Raw genomic sequence first — 27,322 nt, forward strand, 5'->3', positions numbered from 1 at the left:
ATGTACTGCCTGGTTTCGAAGGTAAATCTCCTAGAGTTGTTGTTGAGTTTTATGATGCTTAATAATATGAATGCAATTATGTAATTTTATTAAGTCATTCTCAGAAATTAATGAGCTAATATATGTGCTAAATGTTTTAATCAGTGTTTAGTACAATATGGAAAATGAATACTTATTATTAAACTAGAAGGAAATTTTATTTGTGTAATTTTATTATACTGAGTACACACACTTAGGTTTGCCCAAGTTCTCATTATTTACCAAATATTATTTTAAAATTATCTGATGTTCAAACATTAAAAAAAACACCATCAAAAAACCTTCCCCTGACCTTTTATTTCAACAAAGGGAGGCGCCAAGCAGGTATTGTGAGAATTTCCTGTATTGTGGTTCCGGGACTTTTTAAGCTCGTGATTTTGCTGCTTCTGTTTCATACTGCCCATCCACACTCATCAGTAAATAGGTGATTTGAGAGATTGTTTGAATGCACAATTTCCATTTTTCTTTTAACTCTCTTCTTATACAACTTTCGGGTTCCTAAGCGTCCAGCTCAGTCCATAACGAGACCAAGATCTTCTGGAACAAGCGAGGAGCCTTCCCCACATCGACCAGGAGCACCCATCCTTATGGCAGGTACGTACAGCCCCTGCTATGCAACTGGAAAATAAAAACAAGAAAATGTACGTGATGGATACTGATCATTTCGAGGCAGGACTGGGGAAATAATGAGAATTTCAAATTTCATATATATCAGTATGTTCCTCTGATTTTTAATTTTATTATTCTTCATTATACATTATAGAAATTGTTTTGTGAAGTTTTTCCAAGAGGTTGAAAGGATGGTTTCTGACAGGGACAGCGCTAAGGCTTACCGGACTGATTTACTTGGTTAAATTATAGCAACACTATTTGAGTATAGAGCTAACTAGAGAATTTGAAATGTTAATGCTAGTGGTTACAAGTTCATAAAAATTTCTCATTTTGTTTTGACATCCAAAAGTCAGTTGATTTAATAGTTTTACGAACTAGAGTGTGAATGGCAATATACTTAGGATGTGTACCCATGTTAATGCAGAATCTTCTAATGTTCATTTCTTTCAAGGGAAATGCTATAAAAAAGTAAATTTGGGTATGAGAAAATGCAATGTCTTATAACCAATGTTGGCTTAATTTTCTGCACTCAAACTATGTAAAAGAAAAGCAGGTTCCCAGGGAGTCATCCCTGTATGTGCTGGGGAGCCTTCATCACACCAGATCCAGGGTGTCCTTTGTCTTTTCATCCCTATTCAACTTCTGCAGAGTTATGAGCACCCTGACATGTCTCTAGCAGGGACTGATTAGAAGAGGACACTGCCAGGAAGCATTTTCAAATTGTTACAGGGACCATCCAGTGATTTTACTTCTGAGTTGGATACCTGCCAGCTCTGATACCCTGAATAATGACATTGTAAAAGAGACATAATTTTTCTTAACTGTCTACTGGAAATGATACCTCTTATGGTTTTTCCCTGAGAGAATATGTTAATGTCCACTACTTAAGTCCACAAACATGACTTTGTAAATGCCTATCTCTCCGAACTCAGATCCCCATAATTCTATGCCCTCCTATCCAAAAAAAATTACTGGTGAGTCTATATTACTAAGATGGATCCAGTAAATAGGAAAATGCATGAATAATCTCACAGAATAAATTTTGGTATTGCTTGGAGCTTGCAATAGCTTGTTTTCATTTCCCAATGTTTCACTGGCAGGCAATCAGATCACCAAATTAAAAAGCTTTTTGGATTATCTCCTATTACTTTCTGCCTTTACAAACCTCTCCAGTGTTTTCCTTTGAAGGCATTACCCTACCTCTCTTTCTCTACAGCTCGCCAGACCACTCCATGGAGGTGGATCTCTGGGATCTTAGGAGTAACGTGCCTTTCATTGATGGCTATTTTGGGAATTGTGTTGGAAAAATTTTTTCTAAGTAAGTTTTTCTTTTTCTTTTTTTTAATTTAAATATTTTATTTTATAGAATTCTTATATCTTTTTTCATCTTTGCACAATGTATACATTTTCATTTTGGTTATATTCCCCATACAATTGCACCTCCCCCCTTATTTTGGCGCTAGTCCTTCTTCTCCCCACTCCACCCTCCCCCCCACCCCCACCCATAGTGTGTCTCTGGTTTTTAGTTGCTTGTTTATTTTGATTTTTATTTTGTATTGATTAGTCTTTTTCCTGATGTCTTATTTAGGTTTTCTAAATTCCTGCTATGAGTGAGACCATCCGGTATTTTTCTTTTTCTTTCTGATTTATTTCGCTGAGCATGATGCCTTACAGCTCCATCCATGTCGCTGCAAACTGCATGTGTTTATCTTTTTTATTGCTTAGTAATATTCCATTGTGTATATGTACCACATCTTCTTGATCCATCATCTATTTTTGGGCATTTGGGTTGCTTCCATAGCTCTAAGTAAGTTTTTCTAGGCTAGTTTGATAAAGTTCAAAACCTTGATGAAAATATTTAATAATAAATGTTTCATTTACTGGCACAGAATATTTTATATTTTCACAAAACTGTATCTGATGATTGCTATCATTTCTTACAGCATATCATAAAACTATTAATGATGTGACAGTCTCTCCAGGGAATAGCACTAAAGGTTGGTTCCAAATTTGTAGACCTTGGGGTTTCTAGAAGATGAAATAGGCAGTTTCCCTCTTTTTTTATACAGACCCGTGATGGAATATTGTAATCTAGTTTTACAAATTGACCTACTAACTTTATGATAGTCTCATTTCATTATTCTCCAGTATACAAATTATTAAATTGCATTCAATATGTATCATCTATATATTTAAATATTAAGGAAATATTAATCTGAAATGACACAATTTCCTGCATGAGTGTTCACATATAAGTGAACAATAAAATTAAATTGCAGTATAAACCCCTGCTGACTGGCTCTGTTGCTCCTAAACCATAAATTTATGTCTTTAATTTTGACCCTGTATCTTTTGACTCAGAATTTAGTGTACAGATTTCAGCATATCTAACTCTCACCAAGTGAGCTTGTTCAAACCTTAATTTTCAATGTGTTTTATCCATGTTTTTCAAGTTGTCTCAACAGCTTTTGTGATCATCTCTCACTTCAGATTTTTTATTTTTACCATCTTTTTTTCCAGTTAATTGCAATACAACGGACATAGAGCGTTGTATAAGATGCACAAAGTGTTAGCTTGATAAACGTCTGCAATGTGCTCACATTATATATTAGCTAAAACCTCCATTCCATCACCTAAGTGGCACTTCTCTTTGTGCTGATAACATTATCATCTACCCTTTTATGCTAATCGCAAGTATGAAACAGAGAAATGCTACCTACTTTCACAATACTGGGTACCAGATCCTCAGAACTTATTCATGCAATATTTTGAAGATCTGGAATTTTATTTTGAAATATTTGAACAATATTTTGTTCTAACTAGAAGTTTATAACCTTTGTCTATCCTTTTTGTAATCACATGTCAGCACCACTCATTTTGCAAAGATTTGAGTGCCTGCCACATATCAAGACCTTTTTAAAGGAGGATAGTAAATGCTCAGGGCACAACACTGTAAACTGTGGGATGAAATTTCAAGCTAATTGTTTTATTCATCTTTTATAAGATCAAATACCCAGCACGTATATCAGAATTTTCCCAGCATACGTTATATGTGTTATTATTCAGAAAATATCTTACAATACTTTCTTCCTTTAAAGGTATCTAGGATTGGGCCTCCCCGGTGGCGCAGCGGTTGAGCGCTGGGTTGCGAAGCTGCCCGCGGCCTCTGCGGCGCCGGTTCGATCCCCGGCTGCTCCCCGGCCACCGGCGGAGAATCCCACATGGCGCGCAGACCTCTCCTGCCGCCCGCTGCTCCTCTCAGCAGTGTACTTCGGTCCTTCTGCCTGCTCTGCTCCCCGCTCTGGCTCTGGTGAATTCTCTCACCCTCCCGCGCTTCTGACTGTACCCAGTGCATGTATAAACAAAACAAACAAACAAAATAAATAAATAAATAAACATGCCTCTATAAAAAAAAAAAAAAAAAAAAAAAAAAATAAAGGTATCTAGGATCATGCCCTCCCCGGTGGCCTGTTGGTTAAATCTCATGGCTACCACCAGGAAGTCTCACTGAAATGGCCTGAGTTCAATCCCAGGCCATGGAGCTAACATACATGGCACAGCAGACCTCTACTGTCAAGCCCACTGCTCCCCTCAGCAGTGTACTTTGGTCAATCTGCCTGTTCTGTTCCCCACTCTGTCTCTGGTGAATCTTCTCATCGCCCACACCTCTGGCTGGCACCCCCGTTCTTCTAGGGGAAATAAATAAAACCTTTATACAAAAGATCTCTAGGATCTAAATTTTCTCCTAGATTCAACAGAAAAACAATTTTAGCTATATCTAGAATATTCAAATATATGCTCAGATAGATTTTCAAAAGAATTTGTAGAAAAAAAGTAAATTAAAATTAAATTTTGAATGAGTAGAGAAAACTGAAAGACAATCACCAATCAACTATTATATGTTATTTTTCTCTTAGACTCTGGTTACAGTTCTTGCCAAGAAAGATGGATCGGCTATCAGTGCAACTGTTACTTCCTTTCCAGTGAATTCAAACCTTGGAATGAAAGTAGTGATTTCTGTGCTTCTCAGAATTCCACCCTACTTCAGATGGACAACAGAGATGAATTGGCAAGTATTTAATTCTGGCTTCCTATATGTTTTAAGTCTTGGTAAAAATTGCCATCTAACTAAGCCTAATAATTTAATTCCAACTTTCTTTAGATCAAACTGGGTAATTATTTGTTAAGCCAATGATTTGATAATGTCCTATATCTTCAGATAACAATTACAAGATCTACATGAAATTCATCAAAGATGTATGTTAATTGGAATAAAATTCAAGGCAAATTTAACATGAAATACAGGACACTTTATAGAGAGATATCAAAGCAGATGTAATATTTATTTAGAAAATCAACTAAATATTTATAATTTTAGTTCTTTGTTTTTGTAACTTATTGTATAATTCTCAATGTTTTGTCATCAGTTTGTGATGCATCATTACAAATATTATCAAATTCTTAAAAAAAGTGAAATATTTTTCTAGCCCCATGTAGAATCTGTGCTGAATAGAGGTTGTGAAGATTATACCCACAAAATTTATCCCTTAAAACACTGACGTAGAATCAATTTGAATATCGGTCTCCTGTGAAGAAAGTATTCCATGAAAATTCAAACTCCATTTATAATTATTTTCTTTTTGTCTACACGTGAGATTTTGTGTTGTTAGTTATAAGTGAATGGGCTTGATATGGGAGGACATAGGAGACTCATGACTTCCTCCTAAACCAAATGTTACAAATGATTTCAATGTGTTTAATGAAATGTGAATCTATTGCTGTACATTAATTAAAAAAAATGTCATCCAGGTAGGTTTGAATTAGGTTAATTTGTTTCTGTATCCAAACAGCATTTTATGAAGTTTAGTGATTACTTTTACTGGATTGGCGTGACCTACAGTGCAGATCACCATGCCTTGGTGTGGCTGAATGGCTCTGTTGTCTCCCAGGATCTGTAAGTTTCTGAATCAAGGTTTTTTCTGCCTTTAAGTGTTTTCTTGGATTTCATCAGAGACTAAAGCTAAGATCCTCTTTCTAGAGCATTAAAACACAAAAATAGAACAGAAAATCAATTTTAGTTGCTTCTGATATATAATTTGTGAACTTGTGACCATATAAGAGCTTCTGGCATTTTTTTATTCCTCTGCCTTAGAACCAGCATTGGGTGTGTGTGGGTGTGCAGATGGCGCATTCACGGGGCTGTTCAGAGAAAAGAGTGTCCTTGATTTTCTTTATTCTGCAGGAACCCAGTTTTCTCAACCCCTACTCAAGCCCCATGTCTCAAATATCATGTACTTATTTTTATATATTTGTAATTTTCAAAGTCTCTTCCCATATATAAACATGGGATTTCCAGCATCCTACAAGGTTAAGTTTTATGCCCTGACTTGTTTGCCTAGATTGGATTAGTCAGTGCATCTTTAATATAGATTAAAGTAAAGTATATCAAATATATCCATTAATAACAGAGGCAAAAGACTCCCTGCCTTCTATGTATTAGATTATAAAGTTGGGCCTCCGTGGTGGAGCAAGGAGTTAAGACGCAACCTATGAAGGTATCCGAAGCTACTGTAGCATGAGTTCGATCCCTGCAAGGAGCAGCCGATATGGCGCAGCAGACGGTCCTGACTGGGCTGCTGCTCCCCTCAGCAGTGTATTTCAGTCAGTCTGACTGTTCTGTTCCCTGCTCTGTCTCTGGGGACTCCTCTCTCCACCCCCCACACCACTGGCCTGTACCCCAGCACTTGTATGCATAAATAAATATCTTTAAAAAAAGTTTTACTATAGATTATAGAGGTAATAAATGAACTTTAGTAATGAGTTACTCTTAAATCTTGAAGACTGTAGCTATTGAACAAAACATATGACTTAATATCTTAATGTCCTATTCAAAAGCTTTGAAAATCTCTACTATTTAATAAGAAATATCACTGAACATTTTCATTTCTTTCTCCACATGTTGCATTTTCATTTTTAATTTCAGATTTCCAAGTCTTAAAATTAAAAATCCAAAGAACTGCATAGTATACAGCCCAAGAGGTTACGTTTTGGAAGAACAATGTATGAAGGAAAAGCTTTTTATCTGTAAACATCACCTTACTTAGGTGTTGATTTGGTGGAAGAAGTGAGCAGTGAAGGCCCACCAAAAGAACACTAAGTCTCCCTCTTATCCTATTCCAGTTATCTAATTTTGGGTTCTGTGAAATATTTAAGTTGTCTTATATTAGTTTTATATATTTGAAAATGTTATAAAAATGTTGAGTTTGTGCACCACTGTTTGCAATTATAAGGCACAAGATAAAGACTGTAATGAATACTTTGATTTAATTTGTATTTGGTATTGAACTTAATATATTTTATGGATATATTCTAGTAAATTTTCTTTTTATAAATTTAAATAAACAATTCATATCAAATGATATATGTCAATATCATTTCATTCTCTTGTACAACATTCTAAATTGTGAAGATTCATCTTTGCTCATATTTCTGAATGTTAGCTCTATCTGGATACCTGTACATCATTATGTTTAAACTTTGGCAATTTTCTCTTTTCTAAAAGCTTTATTTACTATTGATACAAGAACTGGGCTAGAGGCCAGAAGCATGGGAGGGTGAGAGATGTCACCAGAGACAAGCGGGAAGAAGAACAGGTAGATGGAACGAAAACACTGCTGAGGGGAGCCCTGGGCAAGACAGGAGAGGTCTGCCACCACCATGTGGGTATCTCCCTGGATGGCCAGGAATCGTATCTGGGCTTCAGAGGGTGCGGACAGCTTCATAGAGCTGCAATCAAACCGATATACCACCAGGGAGGCCCTAAATTTTGGCAATTTTCTATTATGTGTCTTGGTGTAGGTCCTCTTGCATTTAGATAAATATATTTTCTAGTGACTTTATAAATTTTTGTAGATAGTTCCTCCCCGGGTTGGGAACATTCTCAGCTATTATTTCACTAAAGAAATTCTGTTTCTTTCTCTCTCTCTTCACCATCTGTTTCATTTCCTAATGGAGACTGATGGCCTCATGTTTTCATCTTTTTTGCTAAATCTTGTCCTTTCTCCTCTACCACTTGAGTTATTTCTAGATTTATATGTTCTTCTTCACACTAATGCTTTCTTCCTTGTATTCTATCCTCCTTTGTATGTTTTCTTTTTTTTTTTTTCCTTTATTGAATCTTTGTGTCCAGGATCTCTGGTTCTCTGGTTCTGTTTTTCTTTCATATTTTTAATCTCTGTTTCTTAAGTTTCTTCCTGAGTTATCAGTTGACATTCAGTGTTTTCTTCAAATATGTGATCTTCCTGGCATCTCTTTTGAATTGTTTTTCTGGTATTCCTCAAATTTCATATTTTTAAGTTTGAATTCTAGTTATTTGTCTTTTCTATTTGTATTATTTGATGATGTGCCTCTCTGTCTGGGAAATTGGCTTCTCTCAGAGTAATTAAGTGTCTTCCCTCTTATATGCAGTCTGTGGTAATGTGGCATTCTTTTTATGTTTCTCTTTTCTATCAGGGTTGGTGGGAATTGGAGGGGAGGGGGACAAACTCCTGTTATAGGAGCCTTAGACAGGGAGGGTGAGGAGAACCCCATAGGAATGTTAGTCACTATGCCACACCTCCTACCTATGAACCAGGTTTGGCTCTTACCTGTTCATACACCCTCTCATTGACTTCTTCCTCAGACCACTGGGTTTGCGTGGTAGCCCACCATTTTACTTGTGGCACAGACTTTAGATCACACACACATGGGTGTCTCCTGCATTCTCACATACTAAGTAGAGGAATTCTAGTTGAGGATAAATATTCTTAGACAAAGAATGAAATCCAAACCAATAAATTCAATCCAAACCATGGAAGCTGACACCATGTAAATGAGGCTCCAGAGGAAGAGAGGAAGGGGCAAAAACAGGACCAGGAGAGAGCACAGTAGATAATGTGCTTGCTTAGGTGCGCTATGGTGACTGCACCTGAAGGGGGAGATGTTATGCTTCCAACATTATAACAACAATCTAGCTCACATGGGGCAAATGATGATAGTATCTTCCTCTGCCATGAAGCTGACATTGTACCCCCTATTTTATTTTTTTATTGTAGTAACACTTTCGTTTCAGTTTTTTTAACTTTGTTGAAATTTCATTGTTTTACATAGTTGTAAATGGTGTCCTCAAGAATTGTTAGATCAATAAAAACTGTCAGTCTAGAAAACTCAATAAATTATATAATTCAATCAAACATTTCAGTAATTAAAAAGACATTGATTCAGCATTTACAATTTAGAGAAAAGTACCAAACTTCATAGGGAAAAATTCTTAATCTGTTCTTCCCACATTTATTTTCTCTGCTTTACTAGTAAAAGAGGTATTGAAAAATAGTCTTGGGAATGAATTAAAAGACCTAGTAAATGTGGATGCAATCACAAATAAATGGTTCACAATTTACAATCATCACAATGAGAAACTAGGTGGTTACTTTTTGTCCTTTTTGTGTATCGACTTGATATGAATAAATTGTCTTCTTACAAATAAAATAACCATAAATTCAGCAATCTTCAGCACTTATCAGCAATATTTTATATATGCACATTTAATAACATCATTCTTATGTCCACAAATTCAAAGTCTAGAACAGAAAATCATTTCCATTAAATGCTGAATTTGCTTAATGTGAAATTTGTATTTTTAATATTTATAATATTTTGATAAACTTAAGGCATATTGAAGTTTCTGATTTTCAAAATCAATTAATTTTGCCACACAATTATTACTAAGCTTTCTAAATGTGTTCACAATACACAACCTTCTAGACTTATGATAAGGTGAGAGCATAAAAAAACCCAACATAAACTGAACACATCTTTTGTAAAAAAAGCTATATAATATCCCTAACCTCCTGAACACTCATGTTTAGCCTCACCTCCCTTAAAAACGCATAGAACACTTCTATTAGTCTACAGCTAGACAAAAGTCCTCAAACACAAAGCCATAAAATGTTGAACATCTCACGTAATTTAGAACAACCTGTAGAGAATGGGTTATTGACTTTTGGGTTGGCCTGGCTGACTAGAAGCAGCAGCTTGCTCTGCTGCCCACATCCTGTAAACAACACTCTGCTGGTCAATAACCATGGAAAGATCAACATTCAAAACTTAACATAGAGTTTCTACCAGATGCCTATGATTTTCACACCACAGTTAAGATGACACTCTTAAGTCATATCATAGTAAGTTAGGAATGTCTGCAACAGAATACGTCATGAAGTGGGTACAATGGCCTCTAATATGGAGATTTTGATTAAGTGATTATTCAGAATAATAAGTAGTGTCAAGTCTTCAGCCATTACCAAATGCATGTTCTGATAGTAAGTTGCTTAACTGCACACATAATCAAATGCAGGCATTTGTCAAAACAATCCCAGGAATTGTCCAACAATCTGGCTTTGTAAGGATTTTTGACTTTTTTTTCTAACTTCTTAGGGGAATTTTACTTTTAATATCGAAACTCTTTCATTTGGTTGATTTTATCACTAGTAGTCAGAAGTTTCTTCTAACACCACACTCATTTATTGATGGTCTGTGGCCTGACTTCACAATGTATGAGAAAGTCCATAGAAGTGCCTCATGATAAAAATTAGCATACTAAGAGAGGTATATCATCATAATACCATGGATCTCAAACTATACTTCATTTTATAATTATATGGAATTATTTTTGAAAATGGAATTGTGTGGCTCCATATCCATATAATCTGAGGAAATCATGTGAAAGATTGTCAATACACTTCAAACTGTATCTCGGCTAATTTCAGTACAAAATTCTACAGAGAGAAGAAAATGATGGAGAAAGTAGAACTTTTCCTGAAAAACAGGAGTATAATTGTTTTAACATCTTTCTTTTATAGATTTCCTTTTACATCCTCTGCTCCATTAGAGGGAAATAATTGACTGTAGATACTTTTAAACATGAACAAATGTCAACTGCTAATAATTCCGTTACTCATGAGCAATTATTTTCTTTCTCTCTCTCTCCTCCTGCATAAAGTAATACACTGGAAAATAAGAACCACCACAAAGATGAAGAACCTGTAATACAACACTCAACACTGCAGCCAAATTAGACAACTTCACATAGTCATAAAAATAAGAGCAAAAAAGCAAAATAAAATTGATGAAAGTGAGGAGGAGTTGATCAAACTCAGAAATATAATAGGATGTTGAAAGTAAATGATGTACAAAAATTTTCAAGGTAATTGGAGGCAATAAAATTATAAAGATTATAATCCTGATAGTAAGTAAGTACATTTAATTGAAGAGATTTTATGAGGCAGACACTTTTTAATGTCAAAGGTCCCATTTTATTATGAAGAGTCAACCCTTATGAATCTATCTAGTAAATAACAGTGATTATGTATGCAACATCAATTTCACAGGATATGCAAGGAGGTATAGTGGCATATTAATAAAAGGTGACACGAACAGATGATCTAAATAATATTGCCCCTATGATAGGTATTTTTACATATACTTATCATAATACACTTACAATAAAAAATACATCTTTCTTTTCAATGTGACTGAAACATGCATATACACTGAATACACAGAATTCTTTTAAAAAGTAAAAATGATTGGATATTACTAATATATGCTTACATAGTTCATGTATACATGTGTGTATGAGGAGGTGGTGGGTGGTGCTTTAATATTAGCATTTTATTTTGAGGGAAAGCCCAGGAGGTATTCCATTAGAGTCACTAAATGGCATAGATGATAATTACCAGGACTACTTGTTCAAATTGTTCTATTTGTTTAGCTAATGTAACAAGGCTAAAAAAAATCAAATAAATCAGAAAGGAAAAAAATATATTTGCATATTACACGGTAATATACCTTAATAATGTGAGCAAATCAATGTTAACCTTAACTCTAATAATAAGGCATTTGGTTAACAGATTTGGAAATTAATTAAAAAATGGCATTCATGTACACATGTAAAACCAGTTGTAAGACATAATGCTTTAAATATCTTATGTACAATTCTTATAAATATATGAAGAATGCTTAACAAGGACTATTCATAATCTGAGAAATATGTAAAGCATTTCAGAAAGACAAAAAACACACCTTAAAAATAAGGACAAAGACCTCTGGTTTTGCTTCCAAGTAAATTTGTACATTTTAAATTTGTGCATTTAATTTGTACACTTTAAGTAAATTTATACATTTCTTAAGTAAATTTGTACATTTTAAATTTGTCCAATGACTGATGGATCTGGGCAATGACACTGACACTCGTGTAGAAAAAGACAATAGACAATGCGGCCTGCAAAAGCCCAGCTCTGAGGAAGTACTAGACCTATTAATTATTAAAACAAACCTCAAGAGCTTCAGTTTACAACAGTGTTGTGGATAATGACACACAAATAGACCAAAGGACTAGAACATAAAGATCATAAATACTGGGCCTCCCTGGTGGCGCAGGGGTTAAGACGCAACCTATGAAGAAATCCGCAGCCACTGCAGCACAAGTTCGATTCCCGGCCGGCCAGGGAGAAACCCACATGGTGGAACAGATCTCTCCTGTCTCGCCCACTGCTCCCCTCAGCAGTGTACTTCGGTCCGTCTGCCTGTTCTATTCCCCACTCTGTCTCTGGTGAATCCTCTCACCCCCCCATGCATCTCTGGCCTGTACCCCAATTCTTGTATAAAAATAAATAAATCTTTTAAAAAATCATAAATACTCTCATGATTCATAGAAATTTATATTATGATGATATTCTTTTTTTTTTTTTTTTTTTTTTAAAGATTTATTTATTGATTGATACAAGCACTGGGTACAGTCAGAAGTGTGGGAGGGTGAGAGAATTCACCAGAGCCAGAGCAGGGAGCAGAACAGGCAGAAGGACCGAAGTACACTGCTGAGGGGAGCAGCGGGCGGCAGGAGAGGTCTGCGCGCCATGTGGGACCCTCGCCCAACAGCCGGGGATCGAACCGGCGCTGCAGAGGCTGCGGGCAGCCTCGCAACCCAGCGCTCAACCGCTGCGCCACTGGGGAGGCCCTATGATGATATTCTTACACATGGTCTTCTTAAGAAGTTCTGATTACTTTCTATACAGTCATTTGAAAAGGTTAAAATCATATATATTGCTCAAACCATACACAGGATTAAATTCAAAGGGATCATTGAAATCAACATATAAAAGGAAACTGCATATACACTGGAAGAAAACTGGAAACATTCCTCTATGATAATTCTAAACGTTGAGATACAATAAACATAAAGCTAGAAAAATCTGGCATAGCGTAAAATACCAAAAGCAAAGTCAAAATACACACGAGAACTTGGAAAAGTATCTCCAGCAGAAATTATATGCAAAAGACTCAAATCTTTAATACACAAAGAATGCTTAAAATTGAGGAAAAATTCTATAAAAACTGGTCAAAATCCCATGAAAAATGAATTAATCCATACAGAAATCCAAGTGAAACATAAACTAAGGAAGTCACATGCAGTCATCATAAGAGCAACACAAAGTAAAATGGCCATGAGATTTCATTTCTAGCCTCCTAGGTGGGAAAACATTTATATGCTTGATGGAGCTAAGGAGAAATTCATTTTCATACATTTCAAGAGGGAATCCTCAAGGGTACACAGGGAGGGAAATGATCCCTCCCCTTTATTCCCAGCCTTCTGCTCCCCTTTCATCCCCCTGCCTGCCTGTCCCTCTCATCCTCCCTTCTGTTGTTTTTCTTAGATTCCCTTTACCTTGTTTTATGCTAATAAGGAAACTTGCAGAAGGAGTGCTGCTCCTGGTATAGTTACAACTGACTGGCATTTCTCTTTGATTAATGGTATTAGTGTCTTCTGATCATTTAGATATCCTTTTTTATGTTATATCTGTAAGTATTTATTCATTTAAAATAAATGTATTGACTTTTTATTTTTTTTTTACTTAATCCATATACTTAATCAAAAGCTGAATCCTCAAAATGTCAAATATAATCAACAACTATGACCTTTGGGTAAAGAAAGACAATTTAGTAGCACAGAGCTAAAGATTTACTATATCAAAAGTGTAGTTCTGTGTCACAAATTGAAAGACAAACATGTATCACTAAGTTGGCTACACAATGCTGGCAAATGGAAAAATAGAAAAAAAATAGAAAAGTAATAGATGATTTGCCAGCAACATATAGTAAACGATCACTGAAAATGGAAGGAGAAAATTTGAACAACAATAATAACCATTGAAGTAATCAGAAAAGGAATTCAGTTCTAACCATAAAAATAAGGTTCATGTTGTTCTACGCCTGGATTTTATTTAAACATTAAGAAAAATCTGCTATTTTCATTGGGAACATTGCAGAGTTTTTAAAAGATGAAATGCCTCAAATGTGCATTTTGCAGCTCACAGATCTTTATTTTTTTTTTTTTAAGATATATTGATTTATACAAGAACCTGCATACAGGCCAGATGCATGGGAGGGTAAGAGGATTCAACAGAGACAGAATGGAGAACAGAACAGGCAGACTGACTGAAATACACTGCTGAAGGGAGTAGTGGGAGAGGCAGGAGAGGTCTGCAGCGCCATGTGGGATTCTCGCCAGCCGGCAGGTATTGAACCTGCACTGCAGAGGCTGCGGACAGCTTCACAGTGCGGCACTCAACCACCTGTGCCACCATGGAGGCCCTCACAAATATTTAGCAACACTTGACAGATGATTTTCAAATTATAAGATGATTCACTTGTAAAATGAAGTTGCAAAATCGTGAGCTCCTTCCATTTGTAACTAAAATTATTTGGTACAATTTGAGAAACATCTTATATATAAAATTGGAATACAGATGATGAAATAGTAAAATTGGAATAGAAAAATTATTACTTTGAATTGTACTGACCTAAACTATAATCATATCTGCATAGCAGAGAGACACTTGGAACTTGGAACATTTTCATTAAGATCCTGAAAATTCATATGGTTAGCTCTCACCTATGCCAGTCAATATGACTTTGAATTACTTTGAAATTTAATAAGATCATGATATAATTATTTGAGCATTTTCTTTCTTTTTTTTTTAGTGTTTAAAAGCTTATTTTATTACTTGTTATAACTTGCTCATACATAGTTTCAGGAATTGATAGAGGAGGACTTCTGTCCAGGTTTCAGAGATTTTTATATATATATATATTTTTTCAATGCCAGACTTTATTTATTTTATTTTTTAAATAATAAATTTTATTTTTATATTCCCCATACAATTGCAACCCCCCATTCTTACCCCAATCCCTCCCCTCCCGCCCCCACCCCCCAAAAAGTGTCTCTGGTTCATAGTTTTTTGTTGATTTTGATTTTCACTTTCTTATAGTTATTCATTTTCCTGGTCCCTTATTTAAGTTTTCTAGATTCCGGCTATGAGTGAGACCATCCGGTATTTTTCTTTTTCTTTCTGGCTTATTTCACTGAGCATGATCCCTCCCAGCACCATCCATGTTGCTGCAAATTGCATGTGTTTATCTTTTTTGAATGCTGAGTAATATTCCATGGTATATATGTACCACATCTTCTTGATCCAGTCATCTATGTTTAGTAGGTCCAGAAATCTCCACACAACTCTCCATAGTGGTTGCACTCCCACCAACAGTGCAGAAGAGTTCCTTTTTCTCCACACCCTTGCCAACATTTGCTGTTGCTAGTTTTTTTAATATGTGCCATTCTCACTGGTGTAAGATGGTATCTCATGGTAGTTTTGATTTGCATTTCCCTGATTGCAAGTGATGTTGAACATTTTTTCATATGCCTGTTGGCCATTCGCATTTCCTCTTCAGAGAAGTTTCTTTTTAGCTCTTCTGCCCATTTTTTGAGTGGATTATTTTCAGTAGCCTTCCTATACACAAGCAATAAATCTGAAGAAGAAGAAATCAAAAACACCATCCCTTTTATTATTGAAACAAAAAAAAATCAAATATTTGGGAATAAATCTAACAAAAGAGGTAAAGGACCTATACAAAGAAAACTATAAAACACTGTTAAAAGAAATAGAAGAAGACACAAAGAAATGGAAAAACATCCCCTGCTCATGGATTGGGAGAATAAACATTATTAAAATGGCCATCCTACCAAAAGCAATATACAGATTCAATGCTATTCCAATCAAAATTTCAATGTCATTCTTCAAAGAAATAGAACAATTATTGATGAAATTCATATGGAATCACAAAAAACCCCGAATAGCCAAAGCTCTCCTGAAAAAAAAAGAAGGGAATGGAGGCATCACACTCCCAGACTTCAAACTCTACTACAAAGCCATAATCATCAAAACTGCATGGTATTGGAACAAGAACAGACATACAGACCAATGGAATCGAATAGAAAATCCAGAAATAAATAATCTTTGACAAAGGAGCAAAGACTATGCATTGGAGCAAAGAAAGTTTGTTCAATAAATGGTGCTGGGAAAACTGGGTCGCTACATGCAAAAGAATGAAGCTTGACCACTACCTTACACCATACACAAAAATCAACTCAAAATGGATTAAAGAACTAGACATAAGACCTGAAACCATAAAATACATAGAAGGAAATATAGGCGAAACACTACGTGATTTGCACATCAAAGACATCTTTACAGACACATCACCCAAAGCAGTGATAGTGAAGGCAAAGATAAACAGCTGGGACTACATCAAATTAAAGAGCTTCTGCACAGCAAAAGAGACAATAACAAAGACAAAGAGAATCCCCACCAACTGGGAGAACATTTTTGCACACAACACTAATGATAAAGGACTGATCACAAAAATCTGCAAAGAGCTGATGAGACTCAACAACAACAAAGAAAATAATCCAGTCAAAAAATGGGCAGCATTTTCTTTCTTTTAAAATTGAGGTAACACTGGTTATAACACCAATGGGGTTCAAAGTTTCCTTGGTCTTGGCTTTTTTTTTTTCTTTTCATAAAACAATAATGACTTATATTAGTAAAATTAAAAGTCCATATACTTTGTGTTTTCTCCCTTCAGGTATATAATAATATGACATCAAGACACATTTTAAATCATCTATATTTTCTAATTATATATATATATATATATATATATATATATATATATATATTTACTGCCAGTTTATTTTCTATGATACCTTCTAAATGTGAATTAGAAATTAAATATTTGAGATGGGAAGTGCTTCTTCCTTTGAAATTTATTTCACTACATTTATTTATAAAGTTCTCTCAGACTTAATGATACTTTATTATATTTATTTATTTTGGTAAATTTATTATGAAGCTTTAAAAGGGCTATTGACCTTTTTTCACATTATTTATTGATGTATTTTTATATTTTGTAATAGTTTGAATCATATATATTTACCAATAGATGATGAAGGTATGACTCATATTAAATAGTTACAAATCTTTGAAAATGTCACAGGAAGATATAAAATGAATCAAATTTAAACTCACCTAAGATGAAACAGTGAAATATTGTCAAAATCATGGAAATGTTTTTTATTACAAATAATATAATGATTTTTGTATTTGATATGTATGTGCATAACTCATTGATTAGTATTTTTTGGTTTCTTGTTTCTATAATATGACTGATAATGATTCTTGGGATTTGATGGACAGTCCACTCACAAGAATTGCTGAGGGGAACCGAGAAAAGCCATACATGTGCCATCTAGTGATGGACTGAAAGCATCAACAAGTAACAACAAAAATTACCTCATAAATATATCCAGACTAACAATTGAATTTAGTGTGTCATAAAGTATATTGAAATTAATTTAAAAATCTGGTGTTTTCTTTAATAGTCAATGATATTCAATTATATCTATGACAATGCAAAGACTGAGTGAAAGGGATTGGTTGTTATGTTTAAATATATTACATATCTTGTATCATTAAGGTAAGACTGAGGAAAGGTCCAATATAAAGACAATGCAGAGTTAAACTGAGCAACAGTAGAAGAGTTTCCTGTGTGGTTGCATCCAGAGCTCTATTATTCTTGAGCTCTGTGCTCACCTGTTAGAGACTCATAGCAGAGAAAAGGTATGATTAGTCTATTTATTTATTCTCTCATTTTCTTTACTGTGCTCTAGACCCATACATGGACTATTAAATATTTTAATTTTGAACTTCTTTAATAAACATCTGTTTCTCCCCAGGATATACATAAGCATGTTTCAAGAGATCCAGCATTTTCTTCTAAAAGTCAGGTAATTATAATTTCCCAGATATTCATTCTACTTCTCAAGTTGTGTGTGATTAGAATAAATGAGTTGGAAGTATTAAAAGTATATATTCTAAGACAAAATGGTTATTCAATATACAGGTACATATGTATATTTTCCCTACAATTTGTGCATATGTATATTCAATTTTCATGCAATCTATAAGCATATATCATTCTAAGTATCAATTGGAAAAAAGGCAATAAATTGGCTTACAGAGCAAGAAAGAGGACAGAATAAAAAAGGACAAGAGAAAAGATTAATTGAAAAGGGACGTGATAGGAGAGAAATCAAGGTGGTTTAATCTTTTTTTAAATATTTATTTATTTTTATACAAGAACTGGGATACAAGTCAGAGGCACAGGAGGGTGAGAGGATTCAAGAGACAGCAGGGAGCAGAACAGGCAGACAGAGCAAATACACTGCTGAGGAGAGCAGTGGACATGACAGAAGAGGTCTGCTGAGCCATATGGGTTTCTCCCTGGCCCGCTGGGAATTGAACTCGTGATGCAGAAGTGCTGCACTCAAATTTCTGGGCCACCTGGGAGACCCAAGATTGTTTAATCTTAAAAGGCTATTTGAAACATTATATTTAAAAATAATTTTATTAGAATTCACTCTCAAATTTAGTGTGCTTCAAAGTGAACCCAAATATGTAAATCAGTGATAAACTTACTCACAAAATCCTACCTGAAATAAATCAAAACACATATAAACAAAAAGTTTTAAAAGAGTACACAATACTGAAATGTTCATCCTTTTAGTTCAGTGTCTCAAAATTACCTTTCGATAATCCTGACCATCCATTTGGCTTTCAGTGAAATGGATTCCACTCTGGTATCCAAATTGGGTCTCAGCTGATTTCAGTCAATCTTTGTGTCTAGCCCATTGGGCACTATTTTTTTAATCCAGCCTCCTCTGCTTGCAGAACATGGAGAGTCTCAAGAGGCCTCCTACAAGAATGTGGGAAATAAGCAGAATACATGAGAATTTATATGTATTTGTTCCAGCTATATACATTTCAAAATTTGAACAAGGTACTGAGTTTTGGCCCAAACCAGCTCAGGCAATTGTAAAGCGTGTGTGCGTGAGTGAGTGTGTGTGTGTGTGTGTGTGTGTGTGTGTGTGTGAGTAAATGGAACAGTAATGCAAGGTCACTTTCTTCTTAAATTTTTGATCTCTGCCTTCCCTAGCTGATTAAGGAGGCAGGAAACATCACAAAATGAGACAGGGAAACACCAACCATTCATTCTGTGCTAAAGAAAATAAATATTCACAAAATCTACAGACAGAGATGCTTCTTTTAAAATACATTGCATGTGTCCGTGGATATGTACTGTCTGGTTTACAGTGTAAGTCTCCTTCAGTAATTGCTGACTTTTATGGTGCTTAGTAATATGAGAATAGTTATGAATATTTATTAAGTTAGTCTCAGAAATTATTGAGCTAATATGTGGTAAATATTTCATTCAGTGTTTAGTACAATATAATAATGAATACTTTTATTTAAAAAAGGAAATTTTATTTGTGTAATTTTATTATACTGAGTACATACAATTAGGTTGTCCATGTTCCCTCTATTTTCCAAATATTTTTACAAAATTATTTGATGTTCAAAAATTAAAAAAAAAAAAACTTCCTCTGACCTTTTATCATAAACAAAGGGAGGCACCACGCAAGTACAGTGAGAATTTCCTGTATTGTGGTTCCGGAACATTTGAAGCTCATGATTTTGCTGCATCTGTTTCATACTGTCCATCCACTCTCACCAGTAAATAGGTGATTTGAGAACATTGCTTAAATGCAGAATTTCCATCTTTCATTTAACTTTCTTCTTACACAACTTTCTTACACAACTTTCTTCTTACACAACTTCTTACACAACTGGTTCCTAAGCATCAAGCTCAGTCCGTGCCCAGACCCAGATCTTCTGGAACAAGCGAGCCTTCCCCACGGTGACCAGGAGCACCTTCCTCATGGCAGGTATGTGTAGCCCCTGCTATGCAACTGGAAAATAAAAACAAGAAAATGCATGTTATGGATATTGATCATTTCGAGGCTGGACAGGCAAAAATAGTGAGATTTTAAATTTCATATATATCAGTATGTGCCTCTGATTTTTATTTTATTATTTTTCCTTCTTAATTATAGAAATTAATGTTGAAACTTTTCCAAAAGGTTGAAAGGATGGTTTCTGACAGGGATAGCACTAACAGCTTACGGGACTGATTTACCAGGTTAAATTAAAGCAACACTATTTGATTTTAGAACTAACTAGAGAATTTGAAATGTTAATGCCAATGTTTGCAAATTTATAAAAAATTCTCATTTTATTTTGACATCTAAAAGTCAGCTAATATAATAGTTTTACCAACTAGAGTGTGAATGGCAATATAGGACATATACCCATGTTAATGCAGAATCTTCTAATGTTCGTTTCTTTGAAGGGAAATGCATGTAAAAAAGTAATTTTGGGTATGAGAAAATGCAACGTCTTGTAACCCATGTTGGCTTAAGTGTCATCATGCAAATTACCTAAAAGAAATGCAGGTCTCCAGGGAGTCATCCCTGTATGTCCTGGGAGCCTTCATCACACCAGGTCCAGGGTGTCCTTTGTCTTTTCATCCCTATTCAACTTCTTGGTTATGAGCCCCCTGACATGTCTCTAGCAGGGACTGATTAGAAGAGAACACTGCCAGGCAGCATTTTCAAAATGATGTCTGTGTTACAGGGACTAGCCATTGATTTTACTTCTGAGTTGGATACCTGCCAACTCTGATACCCTGAAGAAGTGATATTGTGAAAGAGACCTAATTTTTCTTAACTGCCTATTGGGAGTGATACCTCTTATGATTTTCCCTGAGAGACCATGTTAATGTCCACTATTTAAGTCTACAAACAGAACTTTGTATCTGTCCAACTCTTCTTACTCAGATCTCCCTATTTCCATGCCCTCCCCTCCAAAAAATTACCGATGAGTCTATATTACTAAGATCTATACAGTAAAGAGGAAAATGCATGAATAATCTCACAATAAATTTCAGTATTGAATGGAGCTTGCAAAAGCTTGTTTCATTTTCCAATGTTTCACTGACAGGCAATCAGATCACCAAATTAAAAAACTTTTTGGATTATCTCCTAGTAGTTTCTGCCTTTACGAACTTCTCCAGGATTTTCCTTTGAAGTCATTACCCTACTTCTCTTTCTATACAGCTCATCAGACCACTCTATGGAGGTGGATTTCTGGGATCTTGGGGGTAACCTGCCTTTTGTTGATGGCTATTTTGGGAACTTTGTTGGTGTTTCATGGTAAGTTTTTCTAGGCAAAGTTGAAACTTTTTCTAGGCAAAGTTTTTCTATATAAAGTTGAAGTTTTGATCAAAATATTTAATAATAAATGTTTCATTTACTGGCATGGAATATTTTATTTTTTCAAAAAACTGTATCTGATAATTGCTATCATTTCTTACAGCATCTCATAAAACTATTATTGAGGGGGCAATCTCTCCAGGAAATAACACTGAAATCCAGAAAGGTTGGTTCCATGTTTGTAAATTTTGGGGTTTCTGGAGGATGAAGTAGGCAGTTTCCCCCTTTTTTTTATACAGACCCATGATGGAATATTTTAATCTAGTTATACAAATTGACCTACTAACTGTAAGATAGTCTCATTTCATCATTCTCCAGTATACAAATCATTACATTACATTGAATATGCATCATCTATATATTCAAGTGTTAAGGAAATATTAACCTGAAATGACAGATTTTCCTGCATGAGTGTTCTTATTTAAGTAAATAATCAAATTAAGTTGAAGTAGAAATCCTTGCTAAGCTGCAATAACTGGCTGTGTTTCTCCTAAACCATAAATTTATATGTCTTTATTTTTGATACTGCATCTTCTACCTCAGAATTTAATGTACAGATTTCAGCATATCTGTATCTTATCCAGCATGCTTACTCAAAACTTAATTCTCAATGCATGTTACTCAAATGTTTTACAACTTCTCTTAAAATCTTTTGTCATCATATCTCACTTCAGGTTTATAATTTTTATCATCTTTTTTATTTTATTTCCAGTTAATTGCAATGCAACTGACATAGAGCATTGTATGAGCTTGACATGCACAGTGTTAATTTGATAAACTCCTGCAATATGCGGACATATATTTGCTAACACCTCCATTCCATCACCTAAGTGCCACTTTTCTTTGTGTTGATAACATTAAGATCTACTCTTTTGTACTAAACACAAATATGAAATAGAGAAATGTTACCTACTTTCATAATATTGAGTATTAGATCCTCAGAACTTTTTCATGCAATATTTTGAAGATAGCGAATTTTATTTTGGGATATTTGAACAATATTTTGTTCTAACTGGAAGTTTATATACTTCATCTATCATTTTCTCATTCCCCAATCCTGCGATGATCCCCCACTTTGTAATCAAATGTCAGCACCACTTATGTTGCAAAGATTTGAGTGCCTACCACAATTCAGTACCTTCGTAAAGGGGGAATAGTAAATGCTTAGGATACAACAGAGTAAACTGGGATGAGACTTCAAGCTAATTGTTTTATGCATCTTCTTTTACAAGATCAAATACATCAAATACTCATCACATATCAGAGTTCTACCAACATATGATTTTTTTTTAATAGCGGCGTGTTTTTATTTATTTATTTGTTTGTTTGTTTGTTTGTTTTACATGCACTGGGTACAGTCAGAAGCACGAGAGGGTGAGAGAATTCACCAGAGCCAGAGCGGGGAGCAGAGCAGGCAGAAGGACCGAAGTACACTGCTGAGGGGAGCAGAGGGCGGCAGGAGAGGTCTGTGCGCCATGTGGGACCCTCCTCTGGTGGCCGGGGAGCAGCCGGATCAAACCGGCACCGCAGAGGCTACCGGCAGCTTCGCAACCCAGCGCTCAACCTCTGCGCCACCGGGGAGGCCCCAACATATAATTTTTTTTTATTATTATTCAGAAAATATACTATAATGTTTTCTTCCTTTAAAGATCTCCAGGATTGTGGCCTCCCTGGTGACCTCTGGGTTAAATCTCAGTGCTACCACCAGGAGGCCCCACCAGGATGGCCTGAATTGAATCCCTTCAGGGAGCTGACCCACATGGTACTGCAGACCTCTCCTGTCTTGCCCACTGCTCCCCTCAGCAGTGTATTTCAGTAGATACACCTGTTGTGCTCCCCACTCTGTCTCTGGTGAATCCTCTCACCCCCACACCTCTGGCCTACACCCCAGTTCTTCTATGAGAAATAAACAAAACCTTAAAAAAATCTCTAGGATCTAATTTATTCCTAGATTGAGTTATTCCTAGAAAACAGAAAAAGGAGCAGGTTCAACAGAAAATATTTTTAGCTGTACCTGGAATACTCAAATATGTGATCAGATAGATTTTCAAAAGAATTTGTGGGAAAAAATTAAAAATAATTTTTGAATGAGGAAAGAAAACTGAAATAAATCTCCTATTAACAGTTACATGTTATTTTTCTCTTAGATTCTGGATACAGTTCTTGCCAAGAAAGATGGATCGGCTATCAGTGCAACTGTTACTTCATTTCCAATGAATTCAAAGCATGGAAAGAAAGTAGTGATATCTGTGATTCTCAGAATTCCACCCTACTTCTGGTACACAGCAAAGATGAATTGGCATGTGTTTAATTCTGATTTCCTATATGCTTTCAGACCTAGGGAAAAAATGCCATCTCAGTAAGCTGAATAATTTGATTCCAACTTCATTAGGTCATACTGGATGATTATTTTTTAAGCTAATGATTTAATAGTATCCTATAACTTCAGCTAAACATTATATAATCTACATGAAATTTGTCAAAGATGTACGTTAATTGGAATAAAATTCAAGGCAAATTTAAAGTGGAATACAAGATATATTTTAGAGATATTTCAAAGAAGATATAATAGGATTATTTTATTTTAAATAATCAACTAAATATTTTTATTTTTTAGTTATTTGACTGATTCTGTAATTTATTGTATAATTCTCAATATTTTGCCATCAGTTTGTGATGTATCATCAAAAAAATCATCTAATTCTTAAAAAAAGTTAAATATTTTTCTAGCCCCATGTAGAATCTGTGTTGAATATAGGTAGTGAAGATTATAGTCACAAAATTTATCCCTTAAGATATTGCTGGAGAACCAATTTGAATAGCGGTCTCCTGTGAAGCAAGCTTTCCATGAAAATTCAAACTCCATTTACAATGTTTTTCTTTTTGTCTACACGTAAAATTTTGTGTTGTTATTTATAAGTGAATGGGTGTGATATGTGAGGACATAGAAACTCATGGCTACTCCTAAATCAAATGTTACAAATAATTTCAATGTGTTTGATGAAAGGCTGAATCAAATGCTGGACACTAATTAAAAAAAAATGTCATCCAGAGTAGATATAAATTAAATTAAATTATTTTTGTATCCAAGCAGGATTTTATGAAGTTTAATGGATACTTTTACTGGATTGGAGTGACCTACAGCGCAAATCAAAGTGCCTGGGTGTGGCTAAATGGTTCTGTTGTCTCCCAGAAATTGTAAGTTTTTGAGTCAAGGGTTTTTCTGTCTTTAAGCATTTTCTTGGATTTCATTAGAGACTATAGCTAAGATCCTCCTTTCAGAACATAGAAACATAGAAAATTGAACAGAAAAACAATTTTATTTGCTTTTGATATATTAGATGAACTTGTGAGCATATAAGAGCTTCTGAAATGTTTTTTCTTTTGCCATAGAACCGGCACTGTGGGTGTAAGGATATGCAGATGGCATATTCACGGGGCGGTCCAGAAAAAACAGTGTCCTTGATTTTCTTTATTTTTCTGGAACCCATTATTCTCAACTTCCCCCAACCCCCATGTTTCCAAGATCATGTACTTATTTTTATATATTTGTAGTCTTCACTCCCTTTTTCATTCATAAACATGGGATTTTTTTTTTTCCCTGTCTTGTTTCCCTAGACTACATTAGTCAGTGGATCTTTAATATAGATTGAAGAAGTATATCAAATATCAAAACCATTAATAACAAAGGCAAAATAATCCCTGACCTCTATGTATCAGATTATAGAGGTAATAATTGAATTTTAATAATATTCTACTCTGAAATTGTAAAGACTGTGGCTACTGAATAAAAAATACAGTGAATGGGCCTCCTCTGGTGGCGCAGCGGTTGAGCCTTGGGTTGCGAATCTGCCTGCAGCCTCTGCAGTGCCGGTTCGATCCCCGGCCACTGGCGAGGGTCCCACAGGGCGTGCAGACCTCTCCTGCCACCCGCTGCTCCCCTCAGCAGTGTATTTCATCAGTCTGTCTGTTCTGTTCCCCACTCTGGCTTTGGTGAATCCTCTCACCCTCCTGCGCTTCTGACTGTACCCAGTGCTTGTATAAATAAATAAATCTTAAAAAAAAAAAAATACAGTGAATCTGTATTGAAAAGATCTACTTTTCAGTAGAAACGATCTACTATTCAGGAATAAATATCATTGAACATTTTCATTTCCTTCTCCCATATGTTAAAATTTTTATTTTTAATTACAGATTTCCCCTCCCTCAAACTGCAAATACAAAGAACTGCGTATTATACAGAGCAAAGGGTAAAGTTTTGTATGATGATTGCCAGTCGAAAAACCGTTATATCTGTAAACAACTTACTTAGATGTTTCTTTGGTGGAAGAAGTGAGCAGTAAAGGCCCAGTAAAAGAATGCTAACTCTCCCTCCTATCTTATTACAATTATCTAATTTGGGGAACTGTGAAATTTTTCAGTTTGTCTCATATTTATATATATTTGAAAATGTTATAAAAATAATGTGTCTGTTTACCTCTATCTGCAATTATAAGGCATCAAGATAAAGACTAATGAATACTTTGATTTAATTCATATTTGATACTGAACTTAATATATTTTATGGATGTATTCTAGTAAATATTCTTTTCATAAATGTAAATAAACAATTCACATCAAATAATATATGTCAACATCATTTTTTTGAATGACATTCTAAACTGTGAAGATTTATCTTTGCTTGTATTTCTGAATGTTAGTTCTTTCTGGATACCTGTATATCATTGTGTTTAAACTTTGGCAAGTTTTTATTATGTGTGTTGGTGTAGTGCCTCTTGTGTTAGATTAATATATGTTATCGTGACTTCATGAATTTTTGTAGATAGTTCCTTCCCTAGGCTTGGGACATTCTCAGCTATTATTTCTTCAAAATAATTTTGTTTCTTTCTCTCTCTCTCTCTTCATCTTCTAAGATGGCCATTGTCTTCAGTTTCAATTCCTTATGGAGGCTGATGCCTCATATTTTAATCATATTTTCTAAATCTTATTCTTTCTCCTCTATCACTTGAGTCATTTCTATATTTCTATTTTCCTCCTCACTAATTCTTTCTTCCTGTGTTCTATCCTATTTTGTATGTTTTCTTTAGCAGTTTTGTTCCATTTATGAATCTGCATATAGAGGATCTCTGGTTCTGTTTTTCTTTTATACTTTTGATCTCTGCTTCTGATATTTCAATTTCTTCTATTTAAGTTTCCTTCTCAGTTATCAGTTGTCAATCAGTGTTTTTTTTTTTTTTGGAATGTGTTGTCTTCCTGACATCTATTTTGAATTTTCTTTCTGGTATTCATCAAATTTTATATTTTTAAAAGTTTGATTTTCGATATTTGCCTTTCTCTTTGTGTATTATTTGAGGATGTGCCTCTCTGTCCAGTAAATTGGCTTCTTTCAGAGTAATTAAGTGTCTTCCCTCTTATATGCAGACTGTGGTAATGTGGCTTTAGTTTTATGTTTATCTTTTCTATTAGGGCGAGGGGGCACTTGGAGGGGAGGGTGGCAACCTCCTGTTATAGGGGCCTTAGAAAGGGAGGGTGAGGAGAACCCTACAGGAAGGTTAGTCACTATGCCACACCTCCTACCTATGAATCAGGTTTAGCTCTTACCAGCTCACACACCCTCTGACCTCTGGGTTTGCCTTCTTCCTCAAACCTCTGGGTTTGTGTGGTAACCCACCCATTTTGCCTGTAGCACAGACTTTATTTATTTTTTCGAAGATATATTTATTTATTTATATAAGCACTGGGTACAGTCAGAAGCACGGGAGGGTGCAAGTATTCACCAGAGCCAGAGCGGGGAGCAGAACAGGCTGAAGGACTGAGCATACTGCTGAGGGGAGCAGTGGGCATGGCGGGAGAGGTCTGTGCGCCCTCTGGGACCCTCGCCCGCCGCCGGGGATCAAACCGGTGCTGCAGAGGCTATGAGCATCTTCGCAGCCCAGCGCTCAACCGCTGCACCACCAGGGAGGCCCTGTACAACAGACTTTAGATTACAGACACTTGGGTCTCTCCTGCATTCTCACATACTAAGAAGTGGAGTCAGAGTTGAGGACAAATGTTCTTAGGTAAAGACAA

At 35.2% G+C, this 27,322-nt stretch overlaps 1 protein-coding gene across 1 annotated transcript; it reads left to right on the top strand.

Moving 5' to 3' along the window:
• LOC119247012 (natural killer cells antigen CD94-like) lies at positions 1 to 25,565 on the top strand. The gene is made up of 5 exons (XM_037513239.1): positions 1 to 21; positions 543 to 633; positions 4,569 to 4,720; positions 24,348 to 24,451; positions 25,448 to 25,565. The coding sequence occupies exons 1-5, from the start codon at positions 1 to 3 to the stop codon at positions 25,563 to 25,565; spliced, it is 486 nt and encodes a 161-aa protein (XP_037369136.1).
• The last annotated feature ends 1,757 nt before the right edge of the window (positions 25,566 to 27,322 follow it).

This window comes from Talpa occidentalis, unplaced genomic scaffold, assembly GCF_014898055.3.
Source record: "Talpa occidentalis isolate TD23 unplaced genomic scaffold, MPIMG_talOcc4v2.1 talOcc4.16, whole genome shotgun sequence".
In the NCBI taxonomy this organism is placed as follows: Eukaryota; Metazoa; Chordata; class Mammalia; order Eulipotyphla; family Talpidae; genus Talpa; species Talpa occidentalis.